At 40.4% G+C, this 24,830-nt stretch overlaps 10 protein-coding genes across 14 annotated transcripts; 3 read left to right on the top strand and 7 right to left on the bottom strand.

Annotated features, from left to right (window-relative positions):
- Window positions 1–237: 237 nt before the first annotated feature.
- On the bottom strand, window positions 238–1,503 carry LOC124342896 (protein NATD1-like). Its single transcript, XM_046796106.1, has 5 exons — window positions 1,375–1,503; window positions 1,085–1,250; window positions 950–1,009; window positions 841–887; window positions 238–763 (listed from the first exon to the last, which is right to left on the bottom strand). The coding sequence occupies exons 2-5, from the start codon at window positions 1,230–1,232 to the stop codon at window positions 635–637; spliced, it is 384 nt and encodes a 127-aa protein (XP_046652062.1). The 5' UTR covers window positions 1,233–1,250; window positions 1,375–1,503; the 3' UTR covers window positions 238–634.
- Window positions 1,504–1,511: 8 nt separating this feature from the next.
- LOC124342646 (FAST kinase domain-containing protein 4-like) lies at window positions 1,512–3,880 on the top strand. Its single transcript, XM_046795713.1, has 7 exons — window positions 1,512–2,025; window positions 2,086–2,421; window positions 2,488–2,752; window positions 2,819–3,103; window positions 3,161–3,247; window positions 3,307–3,544; window positions 3,609–3,880. The coding sequence occupies exons 1-7, from the start codon at window positions 1,630–1,632 to the stop codon at window positions 3,820–3,822; spliced, it is 1,821 nt and encodes a 606-aa protein (XP_046651669.1). The 5' UTR covers window positions 1,512–1,629; the 3' UTR covers window positions 3,823–3,880.
- Window positions 3,881–4,043: 163 nt separating this feature from the next.
- Window positions 4,044–7,958, bottom strand: LOC124342629 (polyubiquitin-C). Of its 2 annotated transcripts, XM_046795684.1 has the most exons (9): window positions 7,823–7,958; window positions 7,068–7,404; window positions 6,660–6,887; window positions 6,269–6,496; window positions 5,887–6,114; window positions 5,490–5,717; window positions 5,099–5,326; window positions 4,707–4,934; window positions 4,044–4,538 (listed from the first exon to the last, which is right to left on the bottom strand). In XM_046795684.1, exons 2-9 carry the CDS (start codon window positions 7,396–7,398, stop codon window positions 4,180–4,182), a joined length of 2,058 nt encoding a protein of 685 aa, XP_046651640.1. In that variant the 5' UTR covers window positions 7,399–7,404; window positions 7,823–7,958; the 3' UTR covers window positions 4,044–4,179. The 2 variants fall into 2 exon arrangements, with proteins under 2 accessions (XP_046651640.1, XP_046651641.1); XM_046795685.1 differs by lacking the exon at window positions 5,099–5,326.
- A 498-nt stretch (window positions 7,959–8,456) lies between these two features.
- LOC124342562 (probable ATP-dependent RNA helicase DHX34) lies at window positions 8,457–12,859 on the bottom strand. The gene is made up of 8 exons (XM_046795554.1): window positions 12,077–12,859; window positions 11,644–12,011; window positions 11,150–11,579; window positions 11,009–11,088; window positions 10,694–10,951; window positions 9,129–10,627; window positions 8,919–9,061; window positions 8,457–8,844 (listed from the first exon to the last, which is right to left on the bottom strand). Exons 1-8 carry the CDS (start codon window positions 12,708–12,710, stop codon window positions 8,696–8,698), a joined length of 3,561 nt encoding a protein of 1,186 aa, XP_046651510.1. The 5' UTR covers window positions 12,711–12,859; the 3' UTR covers window positions 8,457–8,695.
- Window positions 12,860–13,000: 141 nt separating this feature from the next.
- LOC124342858 (protein pygopus-like) lies at window positions 13,001–14,345 on the top strand. The gene is made up of 4 exons (XM_046796051.1): window positions 13,001–13,145; window positions 13,225–13,407; window positions 13,477–14,002; window positions 14,070–14,345. The coding sequence occupies exons 3-4, from the start codon at window positions 13,536–13,538 to the stop codon at window positions 14,188–14,190; spliced, it is 588 nt and encodes a 195-aa protein (XP_046652007.1). The 5' UTR covers window positions 13,001–13,145; window positions 13,225–13,407; window positions 13,477–13,535; the 3' UTR covers window positions 14,191–14,345.
- Window positions 14,315–15,919, bottom strand: LOC124342783 (solute carrier family 35 member B1-like). The gene is made up of 7 exons (XM_046795945.1): window positions 15,682–15,919; window positions 15,502–15,605; window positions 15,311–15,441; window positions 15,054–15,248; window positions 14,852–14,978; window positions 14,685–14,791; window positions 14,315–14,620 (listed from the first exon to the last, which is right to left on the bottom strand). Exons 1-7 carry the CDS (start codon window positions 15,762–15,764, stop codon window positions 14,414–14,416), a joined length of 954 nt encoding a protein of 317 aa, XP_046651901.1. The 5' UTR covers window positions 15,765–15,919; the 3' UTR covers window positions 14,315–14,413.
- Window positions 15,920–16,530: 611 nt separating this feature from the next.
- Window positions 16,531–17,281, bottom strand: LOC124342865. The gene is made up of 2 exons (XM_046796067.1): window positions 16,996–17,281; window positions 16,531–16,931 (listed from the first exon to the last, which is right to left on the bottom strand). Exons 1-2 carry the CDS (start codon window positions 17,193–17,195, stop codon window positions 16,571–16,573), a joined length of 561 nt encoding a protein of 186 aa, XP_046652023.1. The 5' UTR covers window positions 17,196–17,281; the 3' UTR covers window positions 16,531–16,570.
- Window positions 17,282–17,450: 169 nt separating this feature from the next.
- On the bottom strand, window positions 17,451–18,777 carry LOC124342818 (putative defense protein). Of its 4 annotated transcripts, none has more exons than XM_046795998.1 (7): window positions 18,550–18,777; window positions 18,428–18,491; window positions 18,245–18,360; window positions 18,085–18,176; window positions 17,915–18,017; window positions 17,795–17,884; window positions 17,451–17,693 (listed from the first exon to the last, which is right to left on the bottom strand). In XM_046795998.1, the coding sequence occupies exons 1-7, from the start codon at window positions 18,730–18,732 to the stop codon at window positions 17,631–17,633; spliced, it is 711 nt and encodes a 236-aa protein (XP_046651954.1). In that variant the 5' UTR covers window positions 18,733–18,777; the 3' UTR covers window positions 17,451–17,630. The 4 variants fall into 4 exon arrangements, with proteins under 4 accessions (XP_046651954.1, XP_046651952.1, XP_046651953.1 ...); XM_046795996.1 differs by having other exon boundaries at window positions 17,451–17,703; window positions 18,550–18,776; XM_046795997.1 differs by having other exon boundaries at window positions 17,795–18,017.
- A 440-nt stretch (window positions 18,778–19,217) lies between these two features.
- On the top strand, window positions 19,218–20,756 carry LOC124342825 (putative defense protein Hdd11-like). The gene is made up of 6 exons (XM_046796007.1): window positions 19,218–19,627; window positions 19,691–19,805; window positions 19,871–19,977; window positions 20,032–20,123; window positions 20,184–20,307; window positions 20,371–20,756. The coding sequence occupies exons 1-6, from the start codon at window positions 19,472–19,474 to the stop codon at window positions 20,542–20,544; spliced, it is 768 nt and encodes a 255-aa protein (XP_046651963.1). The 5' UTR covers window positions 19,218–19,471; the 3' UTR covers window positions 20,545–20,756.
- A 119-nt stretch (window positions 20,757–20,875) lies between these two features.
- On the bottom strand, window positions 20,876–24,525 carry LOC124342622 (angiotensin-converting enzyme-like). The gene is made up of 13 exons (XM_046795672.1): window positions 23,891–24,525; window positions 23,642–23,822; window positions 23,412–23,570; window positions 23,244–23,340; window positions 23,015–23,158; window positions 22,654–22,943; window positions 22,294–22,588; window positions 22,165–22,219; window positions 21,897–22,088; window positions 21,727–21,825; window positions 21,523–21,663; window positions 21,280–21,446; window positions 20,876–21,191 (listed from the first exon to the last, which is right to left on the bottom strand). The coding sequence occupies exons 1-13, from the start codon at window positions 23,977–23,979 to the stop codon at window positions 21,028–21,030; spliced, it is 2,073 nt and encodes a 690-aa protein (XP_046651628.1). The 5' UTR covers window positions 23,980–24,525; the 3' UTR covers window positions 20,876–21,027.
- Window positions 24,526–24,830: the final 305 nt, after the last annotated feature.

Below are 24,830 nucleotides of genomic sequence, written 5' to 3'. Positions count from 1 at the left end.
TGTGGCCATAGCAATCTTTTGGAATTCTAAAAGACAAAAAAAAAACATTACTTTTACTGCTTGTTCTGAAATGACCGGCAATTTGCAATGGAAAATTAAACTGAAGACAAGTAGAATGTACAAAAAACACATTTTTACCTTTGCGGTCGGGTTTTGTGCACCTCTTAACCAAACGAAGAGAATCTTTGGCGAATTGACGCCCAGGTTCAACAAAAGTCATAACCTGATCCATTTTTACTTGGTTCTGGTAACTTTTTTAAGTTTCAAGCAACTATAACCAAGAATAAAGGAACGAGAAACGTTATGTCCTGCTTTAAATCAGTCGTAGAAAGCTCTGTTGCTTCCTTCCAACTCACCCTGAAGAAGCTGCTTGTCAAATTGTTCTACGCAGTGGGACGTGAAACGTCATCAACATTTTCCAACTGCATTTTTTTATTTCAGAAAATACCCAAATAATGACTTCAATACATAAAAAAATGTAGCAGTATTTTAATTAACAATTGTTTATATATTAATAAAGCTATTAAAACGATTTATTGATTTCAAAGAAAATAAAGTGTATTTTTCTTGATTTCGAGGTTGAAAGATGTGCGGAACATTCGCAGTAAGAGCCATCTATCAACGAAACTGAGAACTACTGAATAACAAATTTCAAGTACTTTTCTTTTGTGTCGTCTTTCAAAGAATTATGCAAATAGTTATGCAAATACGTGCAAGACAACTTCATTTTCATTTCCTTCTCAACTGCATGATCAAAAGCAGCCTTAGACACATAACAAAATAATGGTAAAATATAGGGCATAGCTTTTAAAAGAAACCATTAAAAAAATAAATAAATACCTTGGCTAGCAATCCAGCTATCCCTCTACCAGTGTAACCCATTGGAACTAAAGAAATTTAAATTTTAAATTTATTTGTTCAAAGAGATCCTATTAATGTATTTACATACCTTCAGTGTGATACATGTCTATCATACCGTGCTTCTTTTCATACACCAACACAGCCTCATCTACATAAAAAAGACAGAATAAACAATAAATCTTTTGTTGTTATCATTTTACATAGAAAATTGCTTGGGTTTTACTTTCGTCATCAAGCTTGATGCAGAATTTAGAGTTTTCATGGTCATGATACACCTCAAGTTCTTCCATAACAAATTCTCGATGTGATGAACAATTCATAGCAAGCACCCGTTTGCTCGCAACCAATCGTGGAAAAATTGATCTCAGCATTAGTTCTTCCAAATTTATCTATTTAAAAAATATATATCACCGCGTAAGCCACTATTACAAATAAACACAGTGCCATCACTCAAATTTCATTCATCCTATACATTATTATCATCGTGTAAACGATATATAACTGTAAACCTACCTCAATGTTAGACTTTGATGGTCATCTCCCGATTGTATACAACGTTTTCAAAGCGTCGAAAAGAGATGAGAGCAAATTCAGCAGATGTTGTTTACTTGTTTTTCTTCAACGCTGCTGCCAAAACTTTGCAGATTTCGTCGTCTGCTACTGTGCTCCTTCCAGCCTGCACTGCCATTGGCTATTCACGTTGAAAACGCGTGATGAACTAGTAAATTTGACAAGTAAAACAATTTATCGGTTTTTAAGAAAATTAAAATGTTTCGCACTGGATTACTTGTGAAGTTCGGTATTGTTCGTATAACTGGTTCCTGCTCATTGGTTCAAACTTCCGTAAAACGGTGTTCTACCTCAGCAAATCCGTCTTTAAAGCAGACCAAAGCTGAAGAGCAGTTATTAAACGAACCGGCTTGGGTCAAAACTGCTCTTGATAAACAAATTTCGTCGGCAACTGATGCCAAATCATTGTTGTTGGCTATTAAAGACCCAACTTTTAATGGGAAATGTGCCATCAATGTGATGAATATCCTCAGTCGATGGGTGTCAGAAGGCAGGTTCACTTCGTCAGATTTTGAGAAATTGGATGATAAAAAGAAATTAGAAGATCTTATTGTCCAAGGTAACTTTCAAGTAGGGATGTTTGCCATTCTGCAGGTAATAGCCATTTTTCCAGTTATACTTTTATGATTACATAACAGGTATTCTGTTCTGTAGGCTCTAAAAAGTGTGTTGGTGCTAGGGTTCAGCCCTAGTTCAAATACTGTTATATCTCTTGAAAATGAAATTCTCTGGAATTTGAGAAAGCGAAGTGTGTCTCAACACTTTTCAGTTCTCTATTTCTATGATGACATTAAAGACACAGCTATGCATACAAAAGTTGTGGCAAACATAGTATCCAATATTGAAAGACGATGGGTTGAAATTGTTGAAGTCAAAGATTTTGTTTCCTTGTTGAAACATGCCAACCATTTCAATCCAAAATTCATTGACAAAATGGAAGATGTCCTTGTTGAGTTGATAGAAGGCTACAACCAAGAAGATCAAACAAAGGTCTAAATCAAACAACTGCATCTTTTGATTATTATTTTTAAATTTCTTATTCTTTCTTATTCAAAGATCCTGACCGTACTGGGTGCTACTCAGAGGAGATCGACTCCATTGTTACGTGCTCTTTCTTATCACCTTAACAAGAGTTCCGATAAATTTTCTATTCACCTCTCCTCCGATATCCTTTTTGCCCTACACCGCCTTTCTTTTCACGATCAGGTGTTGATTGAGCGTATATGCGATGATGTCGTAACCCAGCTTAATTCTGAAGTGAAGTCATCTTTGGTAGGATCTCTACTCACTAGCCTTGGTCAACTCAAATATCGACATGAAGGTTGTTTTAGTTTCTATTTACAATTTATTTTTTTCTGTAATTTCATTAAAATCTCTCTCCTCCCAGGTTGTTTGGACGCTATCTGTGATTGGATTAATCATAATTGGACCAATGTTCGTTATCAGGACATCCTCTCGCTGACTTTGTGTCTCGCAGCTTTAGATTTCCTACCATCAAACTGGGAACCACTTTGGGAGAAAATGTCAAGTCTACTAAAAGATAAAAAGGCATTTTCTGGTTTGAATAAATCTGTTCAATTGGATTTGGTGTGGTCCTTGGCCATACTTAATCATTTAGATTCCGAATTGTGTCAATCCGTGTTGAATGACGTATTTATTCACGAAATATTTGGTAAGATGATCTTTTACGTAAACATAATCATGTGTTGACCGCTTTGTGTCATCCTAGTGTCTGCTTCATCGAACAACAAAGGAATTCAAATGAAAATCAACCAGATCTGGGCAATGGCCATCTTGAAGAAATGGAAACTGAGTGGTATAACTTTATCCCGATTTCGCCATCCATAAATTGCAATAATCCTTTCCCACTTGTAGGTTTAACAACGAGTTTGCCATTCAGGTTCCCCGTGGTTCCGCTAAACAGTCCTAAATCTACTTTGAATCAAAAAATTCTCAATACGCTGTCGAATTTCATTCCAGCCGAGAAACACTTTCGCACAGGCCAAACTGATTTAGGTATCGAAGTCGATGCCGAGTTCATTATGAACGACAAGGGAATTCCGTTACCTTTGGCAGACTATATTGGGAAGGCATTACCGGACAATAGCAAAAGGTGAACACCAGAAAAAACTTAAGACTTTGATCCAATTATTATTAATATGTTTTGCTTACATCAGGGTTGCGGTAATAGTGCTTAACTACAATCATTTGTGCAAAGGAAAGTCTTTCAGTACAGGACCTCAAGGATTGCGTGAGAGACTTCTTACCCAGTCAGGCTATCGAGTGGTCACAGTCAAACACACAGAGTTCGACCCTAAAGCTGATCTAGTTAAAAATGTCAAATACCTACAGAATTTAATTAACAATGCAATGGCAGCCGCAAGGAATTAAACATGTAAAACGCGTTTGTAGTATAACAGTTTTGAATGAATACAGTGTTGGCCTTGTACATTTTCAGTGAAAAAAAAAAATTATTGGAGTAGTAATTAAGTTTGATGACAAATGCAAATTGAGTTATAATTGAATTTTTGAATTTTTTATAATTCAAAATTATATTGTTCGTTACCGATTTAATTATTATAACGTATTATAATTAAGTAATATAGAACCAATGATTAATGCAATTTCGATTTGTATTTCAATTTAAATCAACTTAAAAAACGAAACACGCCAAAGCGAGGACAAAACATTTCCAGATATCAGTTCATACGTTAGAACTTGCGATAAAGCTTCAAATTATTTCGGTATTTAAATACCACCGCGAAGACGAAGGACCAAATGAAGAGTAGATTCCTTCTGGATGTTGTAATCCGAAAGAGTACGTCCATCTTCAAGTTGCTTTCCAGCAAAAATGAGACGCTGCTGGTCAGGAGGGATTCCTTCCTTGTCTTGGATCTTAGCTTTGACATTCTCAATGGTGTCTGACGGCTCAACTTCGAGAGTGATGGTTTTTCCTGTCAGGGTCTTGACGAAGATCTGCATACCTCCTCTCAAACGCAGAACCAAGTGGAGAGTGGACTCCTTTTGGATGTTGTAATCTGACAAGGTACGACCATCTTCCAGCTGTTTACCGGCAAAGATGAGACGCTGCTGATCAGGTGGGATACCTGAGTAAGAGAGTGGATTAGATTTTTTACTCCGTGAAAAGTTGTTTAAATCTTAGAATTTATATCAGTACACGTTGGAAAATAAGTAATCAGGGTACATATTAAAGAGCTAATGAAGTGTCATCATAATAGATGGAATAAAAAATAAAAACTGCTCCAAATTATTACCTTCTTTGTCTTGAATTTTGGCCTTGACGTTCTCAATTGTATCCGATGGCTCAACTTCAAGGGTGATGGTTTTTCCTGTCAGGGTCTTGACGAAGATCTGCATACCTCCTCTCAAACGCAGAACCAAGTGGAGAGTGGACTCCTTTTGGATGTTGTAATCTGACAAGGTACGACCATCTTCCAATTGCTTACCAGCGAAAATTAAACGCTGCTGATCGGGAGGAATACCTAGGGGAGAAAATAAGCTAATTAAACACACGTTCGTAACACACAATACGAATAATGTTTTAAAAGCGTCAGATAAAATCGTAATCAGGGTGCATATTTAGGTGTCCTAAGAATATCATCAAAAACCAATTTTCCAAATTATATCAAAATCGAAGCGCGCATACCTTCTTTATCTTGAATTTTCGCTTTAACGTTCTCGATGGTGTCGGATGGTTCAACTTCAAGAGTGATGGTCTTTCCAGTCAGGGTCTTCACAAAGATCTGCATACCACCGCGGAGGCGAAGAACCAAGTGGAGGGTTGACTCCTTTTGAATGTTGTAGTCGGACAGTGTACGACCATCTTCCAACTGCTTACCAGCGAAAATCAGACGCTGCTGATCGGGAGGAATACCTGTAGGTTAAATAACTAATTAATACTAGAACGGGAAAAATGTTTCAATAATCTTAATATTGCTCATCAGACCAATTAAGTAATCAGGGTACATATTTAGGTGTCCTAAGTGTGTCATCACATAAATATTGAACTTAAGCAAGTATTCCTTTTCTTTTCTTACCTTCTTTGTCTTGGATCTTAGCCTTGACGTTCTCAATGGTGTCCGATGGTTCGACTTCGAGCGTAATAGTCTTTCCAGTCAAGGTCTTGACGAAAATCTGCATACCACCTCGGAGGCGAAGAACCAAGTGAAGAGTCGACTCCTTTTGGATGTTGTAATCGGACAAGGTACGACCATCCTCGAGCTGCTTTCCGGCAAAGATGAGACGCTGCTGGTCGGGTGGGATACCTGAGTAAAGAATGGCGATTATATATTTGCGTTTCCGAGTTTTTGCCGAGTATTCCATGATGTACATCAGTACACGTTGGAAAAAATGTAATCAGGGTACATATTATAGAGCTAATAAATTGTCATCATTATAGTAAGCAAACAAGGAAAATCCCCCCAATAATGTTACCTTCTTTGTCTTGGATTTTAGCCTTGACGTTCTCAATCGTGTCGGAAGGTTCAACTTCAAGGGTGATGGTCTTTCCAGTGAGAGTCTTGACGAAGATCTGCATACCTCCTCTCAAACGCAAGACCAAGTGAAGGGTAGACTCCTTCTGGATGTTGTAATCTGACAAGGTACGTCCATCTTCCAACTGCTTACCAGCGAAGATCAGACGTTGCTGGTCTGGGGGGATACCTAAGGAAAAAGCAATAACATTGAAATTTCTACCTAAACATTCTGCCATTTACCACGATACCACATCAGATTTAATTGTAATCATGTGGTTGATATTAGCGTATATAAAAGTATCATCATTGCAGAACAACCGAACTTTCAAAAACTAACGTACCTTCTTTGTCTTGAATTTTAGCCTTGACATTTTCAATAGTGTCAGAAGGCTCAACTTCAAGAGTGATGGTCTTGCCAGTCAAAGTCTTGACGAAAATCTGCATACCACCACGGAGGCGGAGAACCAAGTGAAGAGTCGACTCCTTTTGGATGTTGTAATCAGACAAAGTACGGCCATCTTCGAGCTGCTTTCCAGCGAAAATTAGACGTTGCTGATCGGGGGGAATACCTGTAGACAATTCAAATCGTTAATATTATCTAGTAGATTAATGCTACCAAAATCATTTAACATTTAAATTTCAGATTATTTAGTAATCAGGGTCCATATTTAGGTGTCCTAAGAGTGTCATCAGCAACTACAATAAATTTCTTTTCTCATTTTTTTCCATTACCTTCTTTGTCTTGAATCTTGGCTTTAACGTTCTCGATAGTGTCAGAAGGTTCAACTTCGAGAGTGATGGTCTTTCCAGTAAGAGTTTTAACGAAAATCTGCATGCCTCCGCGTAAACGTAACACCAAATGTAATGTTGACTCCTTCTGAATGTTGTAGTCGGACAGAGTACGACCATCCTCCAATTGTTTGCCGGCGAAGATGAGACGTTGCTGATCGGGTGGGATGCCTGAACAAAGAAACATTTTGTAATTTCAATCAGACAACTATGGAAATTAAAATCTATTGAATACTTCAGGTTATTGCGATATAATTGTAATCATGAAGAAATTTAGACATTCTAAATGTCATTGTAATCCTAATACTCATCAGGTTAATTAAGAACAGTAGGCAAAGGTTAGATAGTTACCTTCTTTATCTTGGATCTTTGCTTTGACATTCTCAATGGTATCAGAAGGTTCAACTTCCAGAGTAATGGTCTTTCCAGTTAGTGTTTTGACAAAGATTTGCATTCCTCCTCTCAGACGGAGGACTAAATGTAGGGTAGATTCCTTCTGGATGTTATAATCAGACAGGGTACGACCATCTTCCAACTGCTTGCCAGCGAAGATCAAACGCTGCTGATCTGGTGGAATGCCCTCCTTATCTTGAATCTTGGCCTTAACATTCTCGATAGTATCAGAAGGCTCAACCTCAAGGGTGATGGTCTTGCCAGTCAATGTCTTGACAAAGATCTGCATCTTGTTCTGTAGAAGCAAAAATTAAACTCACTATAGTATCATTTACAAAACCAGTTTATCATAAGTTTCATCATAACCAATCGTCATCATTACGTCACGTCGAACAAAGGAAAGCTACGCCCATGCATAAATTTTGTTACTAGCCAATTATTTTCAAAGAAGTTGCAATCAAAACTAATGTAATACAAAATGTTTCTAGTAAATTTCAATAACTGTCTCATCTTACACCATGAAATATTTTCCAACTAGTTGTTACTAAGAGCTGAAACGAGGAAAGAAAATGGCGGACACAATCGAACAAAGGGACAACTTGCCACGGCGTAAATGTTTCGTTTCCCCCAAAAATTCTTAGTTAATTATACTAGTTACACACAAGAACAATGGATATCTATTCAGAACAAAGAAAATCAAAGGTTTAACTTACTAAATTTGATCAATCAGATGATAAAGTTGAATTAAAATATGTGTTCGACGAAGCAACTGCTAAGACGTTCTGTTCGAGTTGGGTGCTGGACGCGAATTGATTTTTAAAATGGCTGACGTCGACTTATATAGACGCGACAGAAGCGCCTGGGGAGGTTCGTACCAAGTCCCCTGCGGCTTTCCCTAGCTTTTTCTAGAAGGATTATTTCGTATTTTCGTTTGTCGTTAGATAACGTAACGATGAAACGTCACCTTCTCAAACGTGACTATAACGACAGAGAAACAATATGTGACGTAGAATATTCCGTGATTATGAAATTTGAGCTAATTCTGGAAGTTTCCACATTTTTATCAAAGTGACGTTAATTTAGTACGGATTTGCCTCAGCCTTGAAATAATCGCGGATATCCTTTATTTCTTTATTTCTCATACTTTCTATTTCTTTTCCACCAAACTTTTTGGGTCCAATATTTTTATTCCAAGTAGGTTGCGAACCTTTACGAGATAATATTTACACGTGGCAGAATTTTGAAAGTAGTAACACGTATGAGGTTGCTGGCGAAACTTGTATATACAAATAGAAAGTGACGAAGAAAAAAACAACTAATAAGGAGAAATTTCTTAATTAGACCGAACAAGATAAAAACCGTTATGTATTTACGCTTCCATGACTCTGAATAAAACTATAATTCATTGCAAATAAATTCCAATTCAGCGTCGTATTACAGAGGTCTTTATTCAACCTTGAGTTTAGGGGGATTATAATGTGATGATGTTCGCAAAAATGCGCAGCGGAAATGAGTGCTGGTGTCGACGTGTCCCACGTGTTTAATTTGAAGGACTTTGGGCAAGGCTTCTTTCTGCGTGTATAGGACTAATCTGCCTCAGGTTTGCTGGACTTTTCCTGTTGGTGCTTCCTTTGATGACGCAGTAAATCAATGCCGGTCAGCTCCACAGTGGTGCGACAATCGGGACAGAAATAACCCGTTTTCGACTCGGAAGCTTCTGCTGGTTCACCCTGACCTAAATAATAACCCAACAAAACGGAAAATTAAACTGGATAGAGGGCAGACAGATTGTTAAAAAACATTTCATACCTCCTTCCATCAACTCTTTTGTCTTCTGGCACTGGACCTGGTGCCTCAATCGTCCTAGACCAGTCAGGTAGAAATTGAGTTCGCATATAGGACAAGCCCATGGTGTGCTGAGATAATCTTGGGTGAAATCGGGTTCTTCCAAACTAGAAAAATCGGAAATTTTCTTATAATAATTTTTGAGTTGTTCTTTACAATGATAAAGTTTCATACCATCCGTAAACAAGAAAGTCGGCCATTTGCAGCCCACCTTTCCTTGGATGGGCGACTGCTTGGAATTCTGGCCAGAACGGGTTAATCTCATTTGGCATTTCTTCATTTGGAGTTTCAGATTCTAGAGCATGGCCCCGGTAAATAACCTTCAAATCAGCTGCTAAAAGTCGTTTAATGGTGTACAAAATTTGAGTTTGCGTGAAGGCAATCAGGTCGTAGTGCAAATCTCTCTGCATTCGTTTCATTTTCTGTTCCAGTTTCTGGACGTCTTTCTCCTTTAGTGGACGATTAGGATCCAGTCGCAGCATAAGGAGGTCGTTCCAGCGGTAACGCAACTGGCACGCTTTCAACAGGAGACTCTGAGCTGCCGCTGCGTCCACAAAATAAAGTTCCAACCAAGAGTCGCAAACCAGCCGGGCGAAATCGCCATTGGTATCGATGGACTGTGAGAACAGAAGGAGAGTCTGGGCTGCCGGCATGCGGAAAGCGTTCATGAGATACAATTTGTTGGTCTCCAGCAAAGTCACATACATCAGCAATTGGTGCTTGCTGGAAACGGGCAACTTTGTGGGGAAATCCGGCACTTGGATAATGTCTTGTTCCAGCAACTGGAGAGGCTCTGGGTGGTTGGCAAAGACGCCCATAGGATGAAGGGCTGTGAAAGGCTTGGCTCGAGTGTGGAACAATTGGTCGGATGTTGACTTGTAGTTGTTAAATTCATCTGCTAGCGCCACTTGAGGGCTCAGGCCACTGGCCAGGATCAATTTTAAGAGCATAAGATCTTGAAGGGACGTGGCGGCCGAGGTGACGCCACTCAAAAGTGATCGCACCGTTGACTGGTCGTGTTGCAATCGAAATTCAACATCTTTGATATCGATTTTGCCCCCAGTTGGCATCTCCGCTTGTTCGCCGTTTTCATCTTCATCGTCGTCGTCGTCCATGTCCTCTATGTCTTCGCCGAGTTTCAGGACTTTCCGTTTCCGCTGGCCGGAGCGAATAAAGTCGCGCTTGAGAGACCTCAGGTGTTGCAGTTGGCCGTGCCGGACAGCTCGTTGGGACGAGCTGGTATTCTGTTTGGAATCCTGCCCAGGAAGGAGTCCCGCGTCGGAAAGGATGTGTCGAAACTGCTGTCTGAGCTTTGTCATTTCGTAAAAGCGTTGCTCTTCCAACCCTCGTTTCTTGCACCATTTCCGACTGGTGTGACCCTGGTTGCTAGCCTTGATCTCGAGCCAAGCTTTGTAGGCATTAAGGAGCGTCAGGGGATCCCCGTGATCAGAATCCAACTCTTTACGCGCCGATTCGCAGTCTGTGTCACGGTAGGCTCGATTGGTAAATGGTGTCTGGACGCTCAAGGCTGCAGCCAGGGCCAGCACGGCCTCCACTTGACCGAAAATCGAACCCATTAACAGCATTTTGCCCAAGGTGATGTCAACTGGTAATCCTGCAAGGCATTTCCCAATGGTCGTCAGTTTCTCGTCAATCGTTAACGCCTCTTTTTCCTAATAAAACAATTGTACATTTTAGTGTTAAACTGAACACGGATAAAGTCATCAAGTCAACGGTACTTTTAGCGTTGTAATGGAGTTTTCCACCGCATCCCCGGATGGCGGTTCGATAAAAGGAAAAAGTCGAGCATCTGGCAAGCCCATTGAGATCATTTGAAGAATCATCGAATCGAGAGGAACCCGTTGGATTTCGGGCGTTGCGTAAGCGGCGAAATCTCCGTACTCTTTTTCAGAATAAAGGCGGAAGCAAACACCGGGACCCGTTCGTCCGGCTCGCCCTTTACGCTGTTCTGCACTCGCTCGGCTGATCCAAAATTCCTAAGCGTTCACCGCTATTAAACATTTGGGTTTTCAATAGATTAGAAATGATCATACCTGTAAACGCTGGAGCTTGGAAATTGGATCGTGACTCATTTCTTTGACTTTACCGGAATCCACCACGAATCGAACTCCATCTAAAATGTATAACAATGATTATTAGACTGCAGATTATATCAAAATTAGCAAGTTTGATACCTAAAGTGATGGATGTTTCGGCTATATTTGTGGCGATGATACATTTGCGGACGCCTTCCGGTGGATAATCAAAGACTTTGTCTTGTTCGGCGATGGATAGAGTACTGTGCAGTGGCAAGACAATCCATCGCTGGTTCTGTTGGGCGTATTCTTTAACCACTTCTTCCACGGAAGTGATTTCATTCAACCCGCTGAGGAACATGAGCAAGTCTCCTCGTTCCTCTACTTTGTATTTGCCATCAATTAACTGCAGAATTCTTAAATAAGGTGAAGGATTCATTTTGCCCGTTTTAGTTACTCTCTCCTCCGGCACGATGGGAAGATACTGCACTTGAATAGGAAACAAGCGACCAGGAACTTGAATTACAGGAGCCTGACCTTGGAAATATTGTTGGAACAGACCAATATTAATTGTGGCAGACATGAGGATCTAGAAAATAAAATAAATTAATAGTTTCCTTCTTAATTATATCTTAATTCATAATTTTTATTACCAGTTTAAGATCTTTTCGTGACTGGACTAGACATTTCATCACTCCTAACAGGAAATCACCGGCAAGATGTCGTTCATGTACTTCGTCCAGTACAATAATGTCATAATCAGACAATGTGGGATCGGATGAAATTTGCCTAAGTACAAGCCCTTCAGTGACAAACACGATCCGTGTGGCTTGGGTTTTACTTTTCTCGAAACGAATTTGATAGCCAACTGTTGAACCAAACTCATTCAACGTTTCGTAAGCAACTCTTTTCGAAAGAGAGATGCAAGCAATTCGTCTGGGCTGTGTGCAAGCGATCCTGGAAAAACCAGCCTGAAGCAAGTATTGGGGTACTTGAGTCGATTTTCCGCAACCAGTATCACCTTCATTGAATTCAAGCGTTTTAGAATTTATAGAATATAATGCAATATTAATCAAACAAACATACCAGCAATAATTATAACTTGCTTTTCTAAAACAGTCTTGATAATTTCATCTTTGAATTGAGCAATGGGTAATTTGTCTTGACTTTCTCTCAACTTCTTCAATTTTACCATTTTTTCTCTCTGTAAGAATTCCAAATAGAGAAGAATTATCTGGTGAAACTCCATCAACTGCTCCCTAGTCAGCCTTGGACGTGCAGACTTTCTTTCAGAGTACTCTACTGGAGGTATGCGACAAAGTAACTTGTCTGGGGGTGGAAGGTTTAGACCAAAGTTGAGCATGAATGAACGGTGATAAACTGTGGGGATACCCAGTTCATTCGTTGGATTTGACTTGGGTGGAATCCATTGGGTAACTCCTTGCCGTTTCCTCATAATTTGGTATTTGTTGAAAAACTTCCAAAATTCTTCATACTGTGGTGTAGACTTTTTTATCACATCGCGGTCGGTGAAAAAGAGTGTATCTAAATCTTTTTTATAATCTTCAAAGGAAAATTCTAGGTTGATTTTGGCTGCATGTTTCTTTTCTCGTGGCTCTTTTTCGTCGTATTTCTTGCTATCGTGTTTTCTCGGGCTTCTTGACCTCGATCTCTTTCTACGACTAGGAGAACGTGAGGATCGTCGCTTTTCTTTGGGCATTCTACAGTTCGTTTGGACAATTTTCACAGATAAGTGTTTTGACAAATCAAATTTTCAAGTTCAACAGGAAAACAACAACATGATACAAGTTCATACACGCCGCTAGGAGGCGTGGCTGTTATTCATCCCGATCCCGAGTCCCGACGGGTGCCGACGGCTACGAAAAATAATCTCTACACATTTTAATTTTACATTTGTTCTATAATTACTTCTATAAAAATCTTAATATTTAGAAATAAGCTAAAAGTTTTTCGTAATCTCCATTTCCAACATTTGCGAAATAAATGAAGAATTTGTGCACCGCGGCAACGCCGATTCAGGACGCTACAAACACAGGAGAGTAAAAATTTTCTGACGTGTAAGCCTTGAATAAATGGAATAAATTCAAGTTGATATAAAAACATTTGACTGTTTATTTCGTCAGTTTCTTATCCGGTAAGTAATAACAAACATTTTGATATATTTTTTAAATATTTATACTTAATTGGAACTCTTTTATCGTACCTGTGTAAAGCCCTGTCGAAGCGAAAGCCCATTCAACCCTTGGCTGGGGACTTTCGGTCTCCCGGCCAAGGACCCAACTCAGATGGCCCAGCCAACAACAAGAAAAAGCCAAGAAGAGGGTCCAATAATGCTGCAGCTCAGGCAGCACAGCAATCTCCTGCGATCAATGATCTGGTTCCGCCACCTCTTACTGGTTTGAAATTCAAACAAAATTTGCTACTCAGTATAAACAAATAGTAATATTTCATTTGATTCTTTACAGGTTATGGAGACACAATCATTGCATCAAACCCATTTGATGACACACCAGTACCTCATTCAATGATGCACCAGGGCCCTGGCCCAATGTCTGGTCAAGGACCGGGAGGAATGGGAGGACCTCCTGGCATGATGGGTCATATGGGCATGGGTGGAATGAATGGTATGAATCACGGTGGTCATATGGGTCCAATGGGCCAAATGGGTGGAAACATGAACAACATGGGTGGCATGAACATGGGCCCAGGACCGATGGGGCACGGCGGAATGGGCGGTGGTGGTGGACCCATGGGACCTATGGGAAGTCCGGCGTGCAACGTTTTTGGTCAACCCAACTCGGGAGGCCCACCTGGTCCCAAACCTATGCCGGTTTCGGCCGGAAAGATCTACCCACCCGACCAACCTATGGTTTTTAACCCCCAAAACCCCAACGCTCCTCCCATCTACCCGTGTGGTATTTGTCACAAGGAAGTCCACGACAACGACCAAGCGATACTATGCGAATCGGGATGCAATTTTTGGTTTCACAGGTAATCTGGTTCAATTTCTTATTTTAAACTTTCAATTAAAATCTTTTTGGTTTATTTTTTCGTGCAGAATCTGTACAGGATTGACCGAGGCAGCTTACCACTTGCTAACGGCCGAAGTCTACGCCGAGTGGGTTTGCGACAAGTGCTACCAGTCCAAGAGCATCCCCATGGTCAAGTTTAAGCCTTGAAAAATTAAAAGAAATATCGTTATCCTACCAAAATGCTCGATTGAATTTTTTGTCTCGCCCCCCCATCAGACATCAGAAAACCACTCTTTTTTACTTCTTATTGTCTCCTATCATCGACTGAAAGTGTTGTATTACGTTGTTTATTAGCCGCAAAACATGAAACAAAATAATAATCACAAAAAAAACATGCGATTCCTTGAGCCGCTTAAATGCTAGAAGACAGTCAGGACTTTTTGGGAGCTTTCCTCTTGCCGTAGACCGAGTCCATCGTGAGGCCAGCAAACACCAGGACAGCTCCAGTCCACTGTCTACCGGAGAGCTGATTTCCGAAATAGAGGACGGATGCCATAACTGTAAAGAATTTCCTCGTGGTCGTAACGATGGAGCAGGGCAACGCACCGTAGTCGGCTATCATTCGGAAAATGAAGAACTGAAAATATGAAATAATTATTTCGTAATTTCTGTATTGTTGAAATGGATTAAATATGTATTACCTGGCCGAGTGCGCTGGCGATGGAAAAAGTGGTCAAGTCCCACAAGACGAAAGGGTGCCGGCTGATGAATCCGGCAAAGTCAAATAATTCTCCAGTGATCAAAAGAGCTGAAATAGTCATAAGATTTTCATTTTGGTATGCAAATTAGTTTGCATAAATCATGTTACCAAAGGCGAGGTATCCGACAGACCACAAGTTCATGTACAACATCATGTGGCCGGATTTAGACTGGTATTCAGTTTTCATCCGCTCTTGTATGGCGCCTGTAAGTCCGTCCATGATCAAAGACAAAATCTGTAAGGATTTAATCAATTAGTATACAGGTTAATCATGTGATATTTTTTAAATAGTTGGTTAAAGTAATCTTACCAGAAGAATTTCACCAATACCAATTCCTGAGTCTACTTCTTGCTTTGCAGACACAGGCTTGTCTTTGTACATAAACATGGCTACACCGAGGACAACAGTAAGAATAAATAAGTATTTGGCCATAGGGTAGGACTTATTCCCAAACAGTACACCAAGAATCATAACAGGAATAGGTTTGCATGATTTTCCAACTACCTGTTATTGAATTGTGATTAGTAAAAATAAAATCAAACGTACTTTTTTACTATGTACGATACCTGAGTTGGATAATTGACCCATTGTAGAGCCATGTTACTGCACACCATGGCTAGTAAATAAGTGAGTGCAGATGAAGCATAATACATTCTACTTGTTTTATCTTCTCCTTGTTTCATCAACGTAGACAGCACTGCGAGACAGAAATATGATTTAAGATTACCTGAATTTGATAAATGTGACTGTGACTTACTGATTTTGGCATATGCAAAATTGACCACACACTGTACGAATACGAGGGCCAGTGTGTAAGTAAACTTTTCCTGTGTTTCACCTTCTCCATACTTTCCTCTGGTTCTGTTATTCAAACGGATGAACAAAGTGAGTTTAACCAAACATTATGTTTAAGTTGACATGTACCCATTGAACTTACATTCTTTCCTGAAGAATACCAAAATAAAAGTAACAAATAAATATGCCTGAAGCATAGAGTAAGAATCTCTTGTCCAAAGCCATGATGATTAAAGTAAATCTAATAAATCTATAAATAACTTAAGAAGACTTTCAAATTAAAAAAAGAACCGGGACCAATGCATGTGAACTGCTCAAACTGTACAAACTGAAGCGAGACCGAGAGAACGGGAGGAAAAAAAAAATCAACAATGCCGCTCCTGGCGACGTGTCAAACTCAGTTGCAAGTTGCACGAAACTGTTTCTGATTGGATGTTGGCAAAGTCGTTCCCGCCTTCATTTCAAATACGTTTATACGCCTTTACTCAGAAAAAGTAATACCACCTTTAAATAAGTTTAAGATTTTATTTTGTTTTATTTGTAGCTTGTACTAATGTACTATGTACAAAGGAATGTTTTCAAATAACAAATTACATAATATCGGAAGAAATTCCTAAACTTTTTCAAATAATTAAATCGGAAGCAATAAAGGACAATTAATCAAGCGTGTTTTTCTCATTACTGATTTTCCGTTCAACTGTTGGTAAACGAGAACTTGTGCAAGTGTTGATTGGTTTCCAACAAACTGAGCTACCATATAAACCAGACGTATTTTTAAACATCAACACCAAAAATAAAACACATGTCTTGGCTAGTCACGATATAAATTTAACCCTTTCCTCGCCACTCTTCATTCTTCAATTCTATTCTTGCTGCAGATGTGGACCTCAATTTTAGGTAAACTTAAACGTCGAATAACTTTAAACGTATTGTGTTACGTAACGTATCACTACATTCAATGTGCTGGAAAACTTACTAGACACAAAATAGATATAATTTACAGACTTTTATTGGCTTGACACAATTGAGCTTTACAGAGGTTTAATTGCACTAAGAGGCGCAGGTGTAGATTGAGCAGGTGAGGACGACGGAATTGTCGTAGGTCGAGGTTTGTTTTTCAGAAAAATACTAGACAAGACGTTGAAGGCGGTAGTACCAATTTCGTGCCAATCAGTGGATGTCAGTGCTGATGAAGTGGGGGCCGAACGACCTTCTACTGTGTAGGCATTTTTGTCCATCCGTGCTGAACTGGACTGTCCCAGTCCGACAAATCCGATCCAGGGCTGGATGAACAGCTGGTGCAGGTAATTCAACAAACTCGATACAGCAGAATAGATAAATCCGAAATAGCCAGTTGGTTTCGCTTCAGTCACATGTTGGACAGGTGGATTGCTGTAAACCATTTACAAATTTAATTGCAATTCAATTAAAATTTAAGCAGTATCCAAACATTTACCTTAGCATATTGATGAGGAAGCTGCCCGATTGACTAGTACAATTTCCGATACATTGGCCATCAACCGACATACTTTGCGTTGGCCGAGTGAAGAAACTTGCGTCTCCATTTTTCATATCGTCCAAGTTAAACGAATCGACTTGCAACCAAACCGGGTGAATAACAGCAAACAATGCGACAAATACCAGTGCCAACTTCATTTTTTTCCAACACAATTACAGACTAGAATTAATGGACTACCTCACCCGGATGATTCGCTGCGACTGAATGAATAATACCCGTCGTGCGCTCTGATTTAAAGACGGGATTTGATGAAATTGTTACGCCATCAGAGCCCTCTGTTATTACAAGGCCACCAATTAAATCTCACCCTACCTTTTCACCCCCCAGCACGTGCGCCACGCCCCACTACCCATCCTTCCCTAGACGATTTGAAATCAATTATAACAACTCAATTAACCTTCATAAAGGTATATTTGCATTCGAATCCAAACGCCCCCCAAACACCACCACAAAAAAGAAAAGCCCCAATCATAAAATATATTACAACGAGAGAATTTGGAATATTAAAAATGAGACGAGAAACTAAAAAAGATCTACAAATCAGGCTATAAAAGCGATGGTGACACCGATGATTATAACACTGTAAAAAGCCAAGATACCAATCGGCGAAGCAGCGTCTGCAATCTCTGGCTGGGCTGTGGTCGTCTTAGGCAATTTGAGAAGAAAAAGGGAAAAACAAATCGAATTAAAGTCTATATGCCAACCAAAAATTTAAATTTCCAGTTAAATCTCATACCCGTGTCGAAGTGGAATCATCGCTAACATCATCTGACTCTTGAACATCGGGCTTCTTGGTGGTAGACACGGTGGGTTTCTTGGTGGTGGACACGGTGGGTTTCTTGGTGGTGGCATCAAAAGAATCTTCTTTGACATTATCAGAGATGACAGCCCGCTTAACTATCAAGGTGGGAGATGATTGTTTCACCCAGTACTTGTCAAACGACTTGACGAAGGTGGCCCTAATTAAAGAAAGTTACAATCAACTCTCCCTCTCAAGAATTGAAAAACGAAAAGATTAAAACTAACTTGAAAACGACAGTTCCATCAAAGTCCTCTGGGGGTGTCCAGGTAGCAACGACCGAGTTCTTGAGTGACTTGTCCTTGTGGGTCACGGCATTCTGGTGGGCAAAAGAGATAAATGGTTAAAGTCTTTTAAGATACGGTGGAGATAAATGGGGTTAGTTACCTTGGTACCGTCTCTCCTGCAGTCAATGGCCTTTCCCTTGCCCTTGAGATCGGAACTGAAGGTCCCGATGGGTGAAGAATCGGAACCGGTGCCGTCAAACGCCATCATGAAGAATCCTGACACATACACCATACCAAGAATTACACATTTGACCCCATCAATTTTAAAAATTGAAATCTTTACCTTTGAATTCATCGCTGTCGTGTTCTAGCGTCACTTCAACGGTCCCGTTCGACCACATTTCCTCCTGCGCAAATTACGTAATATTATTAACATTAAGACGCAATATGTAAAATAATATTTACCCTGGCGAGTTTTGAAGTGAATGGACACACGGACTCTTGCGGCATCACGAAATGTTCAGGAGTCATGTCTTCACATGCTGCAATTGGGGCGCCATCCTGTTTGGAAAATGCGACTTGAGCGAAAATCAAAGTCGCCAGACACAAGACAAAGAATCGACGAGCTACACACTGAACGGAATACATTGTAACAGAGAGAAGATCGACGAAAGACTAGCACAATTAACAGTTGTGTTACCTGGGTTTTTATACCTTGGCCCCAACTTCCAGGGGGAGGGTAAAAAATGGGAGGGACAGATGAATATCTCTGTCTCCGCACCTTTTCATTTCAACATACGGGAAATCGAGATTTTTTTTTTTTTTCATCTACAAGGTCGAACGTCTTTAAACCCCGCCATCCCTTTTGTTTATTATAACCTTTCCCCCTCACAGCATTCGCATTAACTTTAAATCATTCAAGTTAAGTCTTAAGGACTGGCAGCTGCTTCAACGTTAAACATTTCGATGTATTTTTTTAAAAGTTTCTTGAATTTCCAATCTACATGAAAAATTTCAATCGTAATTTTACTTCATTTTGGTTTTTAGATATTATTTTGAAAATTGCGGTTCGCCGCACAACGACGTTCATTTGTTTGCGGAAACTAATCATTTTTTCGTCTGCTATATTGTTATGATTTGGATTTTGGGTCACGTTCACGTTTCAGTATCGACTGTGACCGCGTCTAACGTTCAATCCAAAGTCCACTGTGATTGTAAGAAAAGACCATCGAGCTGTTTTTTTCTGATTCTCTGTCTTATATAAAAACTTATATAAATACTCAGATCTAACTGTGTGACGGGGGTGGTGTTTCGAGCAACTTTAGGGGTCTCCGTTGTAGCATCTTCTAAAACGTTTAACAATCGGTTAAGATTTCTTTGAAAGAAGATGCAGGGTCTATTAGTAATAATGATGGCATTGATCACCGGTCAAGTAACCGGACACCCCCATGGAGCCCCTACTACAGCTTGCAACACCATGTTTCCGTTGCACAAACATCATCCGCAGACTTCAGCTTGTCCTTTTGAAACACGACCATATCAGGTACTAGTCGATTAGAAATCATATAAAGATACAGATGAGGATTACATTAGTTTGTTTTCTTAGACTGAGATTTTCTCAAATTCAAGTGTGAGGATTGCCCTCCACAACTTGGGAATGCTGTCTGGTTCATCAAGCGGCTCAAGTTCATCATCAGAAAATACTACAGACTCTTTCAAAGGTGTGATAAACATTTAAAAATTGATTTTTAATTTAATCTAAACCATCCAATTTATTTATTTGCAGGCTACATGATAATGGCATTTGAAGTGCCTTCAGAAAATGCAGTAGCACTAGGAACATTTCAAGTTAGCAGCGATTCCCACACTATCAACTGTCATGGCATGCAGCAGGTATAACCATTTGAATTTCTGTTGAAATTTCTGATGTAAACATTTTCAATTCAGAATGCAGCCACACATTCAAGCAAATCTCACAAGAGCATTGTCCACTTGACTTGGACTCCTCCAGAGGACTTTGAAGGCGACGTGATTTTCAAGTAAACAAACTCAGTTCATTATTGTTCAACAAATGATTATGTTTGTTGCTTTTCAAATAGGACAACTTATGTGGCGTCCAAAAAGCTCTTTTGGATGAACCAAGTTTCTGCTCCTGTGCGTGTCAGGTTGGCAGTTGCGGATGAGGAAAGCGACACCGATGATGACAATGCTATTTTAATCCAAGTATACGAACGTTTAGCTTTGACAAAATTTAGCAATTGACTTATTTTATCTGATTCATTGTAGAATGACGTCTTGGAAGGGAAATTAATCGAACAAGTGGCCTATCTGGAATCACGCGAGTACATCAGTCTGTGGGCCATCTGCAGTTTGTTTATTGTTGGATTCACTTGTGCGGTTCTAGCCAAATTGATCCTGGCTGCCCGTGCCAAGAAATATTCCACCCTCGAATCTATATAAATAAGTTCCTTCTCATTTGACTGACCTCGCCTTACTACGTAGATTCGTAGTTTCTGCTGACTGCTGCACAATTTTGAGCTCAAAAAATCTTTTTTATAGTTCCTCTCCCTTTTGGACACCCCTCAGTTATTCTTCTTCGAAGAGTTAAAGCTTTTTTTAATTGCCTGTAGATGAATCATTTGGATTATGAATACACCTGTATTTTTAGATTACGTACCGGATACTGTGTAAACTCAAGGGACTTTGGCAAAAGACCTATTCGATTGACTGTGAATAAAATGTAATAGTCAAATGTGTTATGGACAAATCAAACTTTGACAAGAGATAGGCCTCGCTGTAACCGACTGTATTCGTTGTATGATCACAAAAACAGCCAACTTGCCATTACTTTGCAAAATACTTAAGAGAAAAATAAAACTAATCGACGTAACTACAGCTCTCATTTTCGAGAATGAAAACAAATATAGAAAAATTTACTCTTTTTTAGACAACGAGATTGAGGAGGGAATAAAAGACGACTAAAATCCAGGCGTAATGAGGCAAGAAAACCGTTTGGCCGCCAGATTTAGGACCGAGTGGTTGGGTCATGGGCGGCGGATGTTGGGTGGTTGAAGTGGGCGGAGGGTTTTTCTGGCAATTTAGTCCACCTAATCAAGAACACACATTTCTTTGAGTAAACCCATTCAACTATCACTATTCAATTATCATAACAAACTGGAAGAAATAAGAACTGACCTGAATTCCATCCGACAGGTTCACCGAGTTCCTTGTTCTTGGCAATCAGCCACACCTCCAGGGGCTTGAAATATTCACGGAAGGCGTTGGCGTCCATCCGATCTTGTCCAGTGACGGCTCGCATCGCTTCCGGCCAAGGTCGCGAAGATCCCATAGCCAACATTGCCCTTATGTATATTTTGTAAATTAATTTCGAGTGATGTATCAGTTGTCAAAGGAATTATTAAAAATAATTGTTAGTACCCCAATTTGGCCCCGGCTTCCTTGTTCCTGTAAAAGTCGCACTCGTGAAGTGATTGGGATGGATTGTGCGGATCATATTGTCCGGCTGTCACGCACATTGATTTGTAAAACTGAAACTGGATGACGAAACTCACAAAATACCTTCACAAAAAAAAAGTTTATAATTTGAACCTAAATCTTGTTAATAATTGCATAACATCATACCGGATGTATTCAACGTTGGCTGCAATGTGATATTTTGCTCCGGGATCGAAATCAACTTCGGATCTTGTAACTGGCGATCTGATGCCTTGGTACTCCTCACTTGATTCAATAATGTTCGAGTCAAATTCAAAATAAGAAACAATAGCAAAGAAATAATTATTTGAACGAACCGAAGTTTCCACCAATGGCAATTGTAATCGGCCGATGTAACGGACCCGTCAAACACATCCCATCGCCACTTGTCCATGATGTAGGCAAACGGGAAAAAGGCGATTTTATCCAATGCTGTCGACAACAGGTAATTGATGGTCGCCTCGTCATCGGTCGGCGTTGATTTGTCTAACAATCCAATTTCCTTCAGACTGTATAATAATAGTCGACGCAATTTGAATATCATTAATTGACTAATTTGAGACAATTGCATCAAATCTTTTATACTGTTTGGTGGTCTGGACAGAGAGGGCTAGAGTATCGCCTACAGCTTCGTGAAAACCTGTCCAATAATTAATTATAAAATTTAATTCATTCTAGATATGAGAAATCTATATGAAAATGAGAAAATGGTACCAGAATTGGCCCCTTCCCGGTAGACTAGCGGCAGATTTTTGTACTGTAAAAAGTACTGGATGTGTCCCATTTCGTGATGGACGGTAATAAAATCCTCCATGTTGACTTTGGTGCATTGCTTGATCCTGAAATCCTTGCCGTTGCAAAAATCCCAAGCAGAAGCGTGACACACCATCTCCTTGCCCGCCAGTTTCTCGATGATGGATCCGCTCCAAAATTCCGGCGGAGTCGGCAGCAAACCCATCGAGGTGAAGAATTCCTCCGACATTTCAAACATTTTCTTCGGAGTGTAGCCCTAAGTCAGAACAATTTGTAACTTTTAATTTTCCTATTAGAATATTCAATAAGAACAATTCTTACTTGCTTCAACATTTCAGGAGTGACATCGATGGAAGTTTTCCCTGGATAGGGCGTGACCAAGTCGTCGATATTGCCCCACGTTTGGGCCCACATGTTGCCCAGGAGGTGGGCAGGTATGGGCTGATCCTTGGGCACCTTGTCTTCACCGTAATGGGCCCGCAGTTTGGCTCGGACGTAGGCGTGAAGTTGAAGGTAAAACGGTTTGATGGTCTGCCACAGGCCCTCGATATCTTCCTTGAAGGTGTCTGACTCGTAATTACGCAGCCAATAAGCTCCCGTGTCGCTGAAATCTTGTAACCCAAAAAGTAAATTTAAAATACAGTGGCGACAGTAGCAAATGGCATTTGAAAAGTGAATCAACTGTTCATCTGAGCGGCTTCGTTGCTGAGTTGGACGAATTTCTCGTAATGTTGACGCATTTTGCCGCCACTCTGTTCGTGCCACTGTTGCCAAACGTGTTTCAACTCGTCAAAGTTGCGACTATTGCTCATTTTCTCCGTAATTTCTATTGAGAACAAATAAGGGAAAGTGCGGATTGTATAATCGCCTCGTGTTCCACTTTAATTGTTCTTTAATAATATGTTATATACCCGGGTCGAGATTCATTCCGCAATCGCCCGGATTGGCGAAGGAACAGATTTTGGCCGTGCTGTAAATCTTCTCCATGGCGTCAATTGATTTGCGGTACTATAGTCAAACAAAGTTAAGAGTTAAGACCTCTCCAATCACGTTCATGGCTCGTGATGTCAATTTTTCACCTGCGTGAGTTTGGCCTCTGGCAGGGCAGACGGGCCCAAAACGGACAAGAGTTTGAATTTGCGTTTCAAATCGGGGTCAGTGAAGGGCTCCCAATTGAAACTGGTGATATTCTTCCAGGCATCTTTCTCGAAACGAGCGGCCACCAAACTCTGCTCCAACTGGATACATTTGCCATCAAGAGAAATTAAGTCAGACTGTCGGGATTGGGTTAAATGAATTAAAGACCAACTTTAAGTCGTTGGTTCTCGTCGGTTATGTCCGAGGCGTATTGCCACTCGGCAATGTTGGATTTGTAACACATGTCGGAGGATTTCACGTCAAGAGTGGACAGGTACTCGCGGGCATGGGCCTCATCTTGCACGATCGACCTCTTCCACCGGGGCTCAGCACCGGCCGCATAGCCGCCGGTCCTTACACAACGGGAAAATTATGTCGTCCACTATTCGGTTATTTAATAAATTAAATCCATTCAACTTACAGTTGGTCCGGGTGGGACGAAACATCCTGGGCGACATTGAAATCGGCACAGCAACAAATCACGAACACGACGAACGCAGGTAAACGCATCCCGACTGATTGACTGACCACCAGCCCAAACGAAACGAAAATGGAACACAAGTGGCGAATGTTGTTTTCTTTCACTCTCCCGCGGTCGGGTAAACGTGAACCAGCACAACAACAGACAAGTTTTCAAATGAGCAGTATAGAGGCGGTCGTCGCCGTGATGACGTTGGGAAAAGAACAAAAAACTATTTGACTATTCCGAGGGGGGGACCCTCGAGCGATTTCAAAAGCGGCGCCTATATCAAACAACGGGAATACATTTTACCAAGATAACCTTGGGGAGTCGTTCATATTATCCCCGCGGTTCAGCAACCCCTCTCAGACTATATTTCCCCCAACTTGTTTTTTAATGACACTCACGCGGACGAAATCGACTTTGTTGTTGTTGTTGTATCACGTGAATAAGCAACCGGCGGATACAGGACTAAGGCGACGACGGACAGACTGTATATAATAATACACGTGTACCGACTAGTAATAAGTCAAAGTAGTTTTTACAAGAGCTGTGGTAAAAACTCAAACATGGCTGCTGCAGTAGTTGTTTGAGTAGCCCACCAACTGCTGAATGACACCCACCTTTTGTTTTGACACCTGTCTGGGTGGGGCGGAATTGACGTACCTTACCTCCAAATTCAATGTGAGGGGGGCGGTTAGTTTCGCCAACAATGAAAAAGTGCTGGTATAGTTTGTTATGGTATTAACATTGATGGAGATTTGGCTTTTGAATTTCCCCCAAATTACAATACAATTTGCTACCGGAGAAAGTGAGCGTGAGTCGGCATACAATTAAGCCAATGACGAGATGATGAAGGGAAGATGTGAGGCTGAACAACCCGGATATTTTACACAACAGC

The sequence above is a fragment of the Daphnia pulicaria genome, chromosome 6 (assembly GCF_021234035.1).
Source record: "Daphnia pulicaria isolate SC F1-1A chromosome 6, SC_F0-13Bv2, whole genome shotgun sequence".
Lineage (NCBI taxonomy): Eukaryota > Metazoa > Arthropoda > Branchiopoda > Diplostraca > Daphniidae > Daphnia > Daphnia pulicaria.
The sequence above is the reverse complement of the archived record's forward strand: the minus strand, read 5'-3'. Positions and strand labels throughout refer to the sequence as shown.

Coding starts and splice junctions, on each gene's coding strand:
- LOC124342825 (XM_046796007.1), top strand. CDS start 19,472: ATGCAGGGTCTATTAGTAATAATGATGGCATTGATCACCGGTCAAGTA. Junction 19,628..19,690: donor TTGAAACACGACCATATCAG/GTACTAGTCGAT, acceptor TTGTTTTCTTAG/ACTGAGATTTTCTCAAATTC. Junction 20,124..20,183: donor GAAGGCGACGTGATTTTCAA/GTAAACAAACTC, acceptor CTTTTCAAATAG/GACAACTTATGTGGCGTCCA.
- LOC124342562 (XM_046795554.1), bottom strand. CDS start 12,710: ATGCCCAAAGAAAAGCGACGATCCTCACGTTCTCCTAGTCGTAGAAAG. Junction 12,012..12,076: donor GCAAGTTATAATTATTGCTG/GTATGTTTGTTT, acceptor AATTCAATGAAG/GTGATACTGGTTGCGGAAAA. Junction 10,628..10,693: donor ACTCCATTACAACGCTAAAA/GTACCGTTGACT, acceptor TTGTTTTATTAG/GAAAAAGAGGCGTTAACGAT.
- LOC124342646 (XM_046795713.1), top strand. CDS start 1,630: ATGTTTCGCACTGGATTACTTGTGAAGTTCGGTATTGTTCGTATAACT. Junction 2,026..2,085: donor GGATGTTTGCCATTCTGCAG/GTAATAGCCATT, acceptor TCTGTTCTGTAG/GCTCTAAAAAGTGTGTTGGT. Junction 3,248..3,306: donor GAAGAAATGGAAACTGAGTG/GTATAACTTTAT, acceptor TCCCACTTGTAG/GTTTAACAACGAGTTTGCCA.
- LOC124342858 (XM_046796051.1), top strand. CDS start 13,536: ATGATGCACCAGGGCCCTGGCCCAATGTCTGGTCAAGGACCGGGAGGA. Junction 14,003..14,069: donor TGCAATTTTTGGTTTCACAG/GTAATCTGGTTC, acceptor TTTTTCGTGCAG/AATCTGTACAGGATTGACCG.
- LOC124342629 (XM_046795684.1), bottom strand. CDS start 7,398: ATGCAGATCTTTGTCAAGACATTGACTGGCAAGACCATCACCCTTGAG. Junction 5,327..5,489: donor TAAGATCCAAGACAAAGAAG/GTAAGAAAAGAA, acceptor TTTAACCTACAG/GTATTCCTCCCGATCAGCAG. Junction 4,935..5,098: donor GAAAATTCAAGATAAAGAAG/GTATGCGCGCTT, acceptor TTTCTCCCCTAG/GTATTCCTCCCGATCAGCAG.
- LOC124342896 (XM_046796106.1), bottom strand. CDS start 1,232: ATGCTGAGATCAATTTTTCCACGATTGGTTGCGAGCAAACGGGTGCTT. Junction 888..949: donor AGACATGTATCACACTGAAG/GTATGTAAATAC, acceptor AAATTTCTTTAG/TTCCAATGGGTTACACTGGT. Junction 764..840: donor TAGCTGGATTGCTAGCCAAG/GTATTTATTTAT, acceptor TATGTGTCTAAG/GCTGCTTTTGATCATGCAGT.
- LOC124342783 (XM_046795945.1), bottom strand. CDS start 15,764: ATGGCTTTGGACAAGAGATTCTTACTCTATGCTTCAGGCATATTTATT. Junction 14,979..15,053: donor GTATTGGTGAAATTCTTCTG/GTAAGATTACTT, acceptor AAATCCTTACAG/ATTTTGTCTTTGATCATGGA. Junction 14,792..14,851: donor TGTCGGATACCTCGCCTTTG/GTAACATGATTT, acceptor TGACTATTTCAG/CTCTTTTGATCACTGGAGAA.
- LOC124342818 (XM_046795995.1), bottom strand. CDS start 18,732: ATGTATTCCGTTCAGTGTGTAGCTCGTCGATTCTTTGTCTTGTGTCTG. Junction 18,177..18,244: donor GCAGGAGAGACGGTACCAAG/GTAACTAACCCC, acceptor TTTGCCCACCAG/AATGCCGTGACCCACAAGGA. Junction 17,704..17,794: donor ATGATTCCACTTCGACACGG/GTATGAGATTTA, acceptor AAATTGCCTAAG/ACGACCACAGCCCAGCCAGA.
- LOC124342622 (XM_046795672.1), bottom strand. CDS start 23,979: ATGCGTTTACCTGCGTTCGTCGTGTTCGTGATTTGTTGCTGTGCCGAT. Junction 23,341..23,411: donor CAGAGGCCAAACTCACGCAG/GTGAAAAATTGA, acceptor GTTTGACTATAG/TACCGCAAATCAATTGACGC. Junction 21,192..21,279: donor ACCTGTCGGATGGAATTCAG/GTCAGTTCTTAT, acceptor GTTCTTGATTAG/GTGGACTAAATTGCCAGAAA.
- LOC124342865 (XM_046796067.1), bottom strand. CDS start 17,195: ATGAAGTTGGCACTGGTATTTGTCGCATTGTTTGCTGTTATTCACCCG. Junction 16,932..16,995: donor TTCCTCATCAATATGCTAAG/GTAAATGTTTGG, acceptor AATGGTTTACAG/CAATCCACCTGTCCAACATG.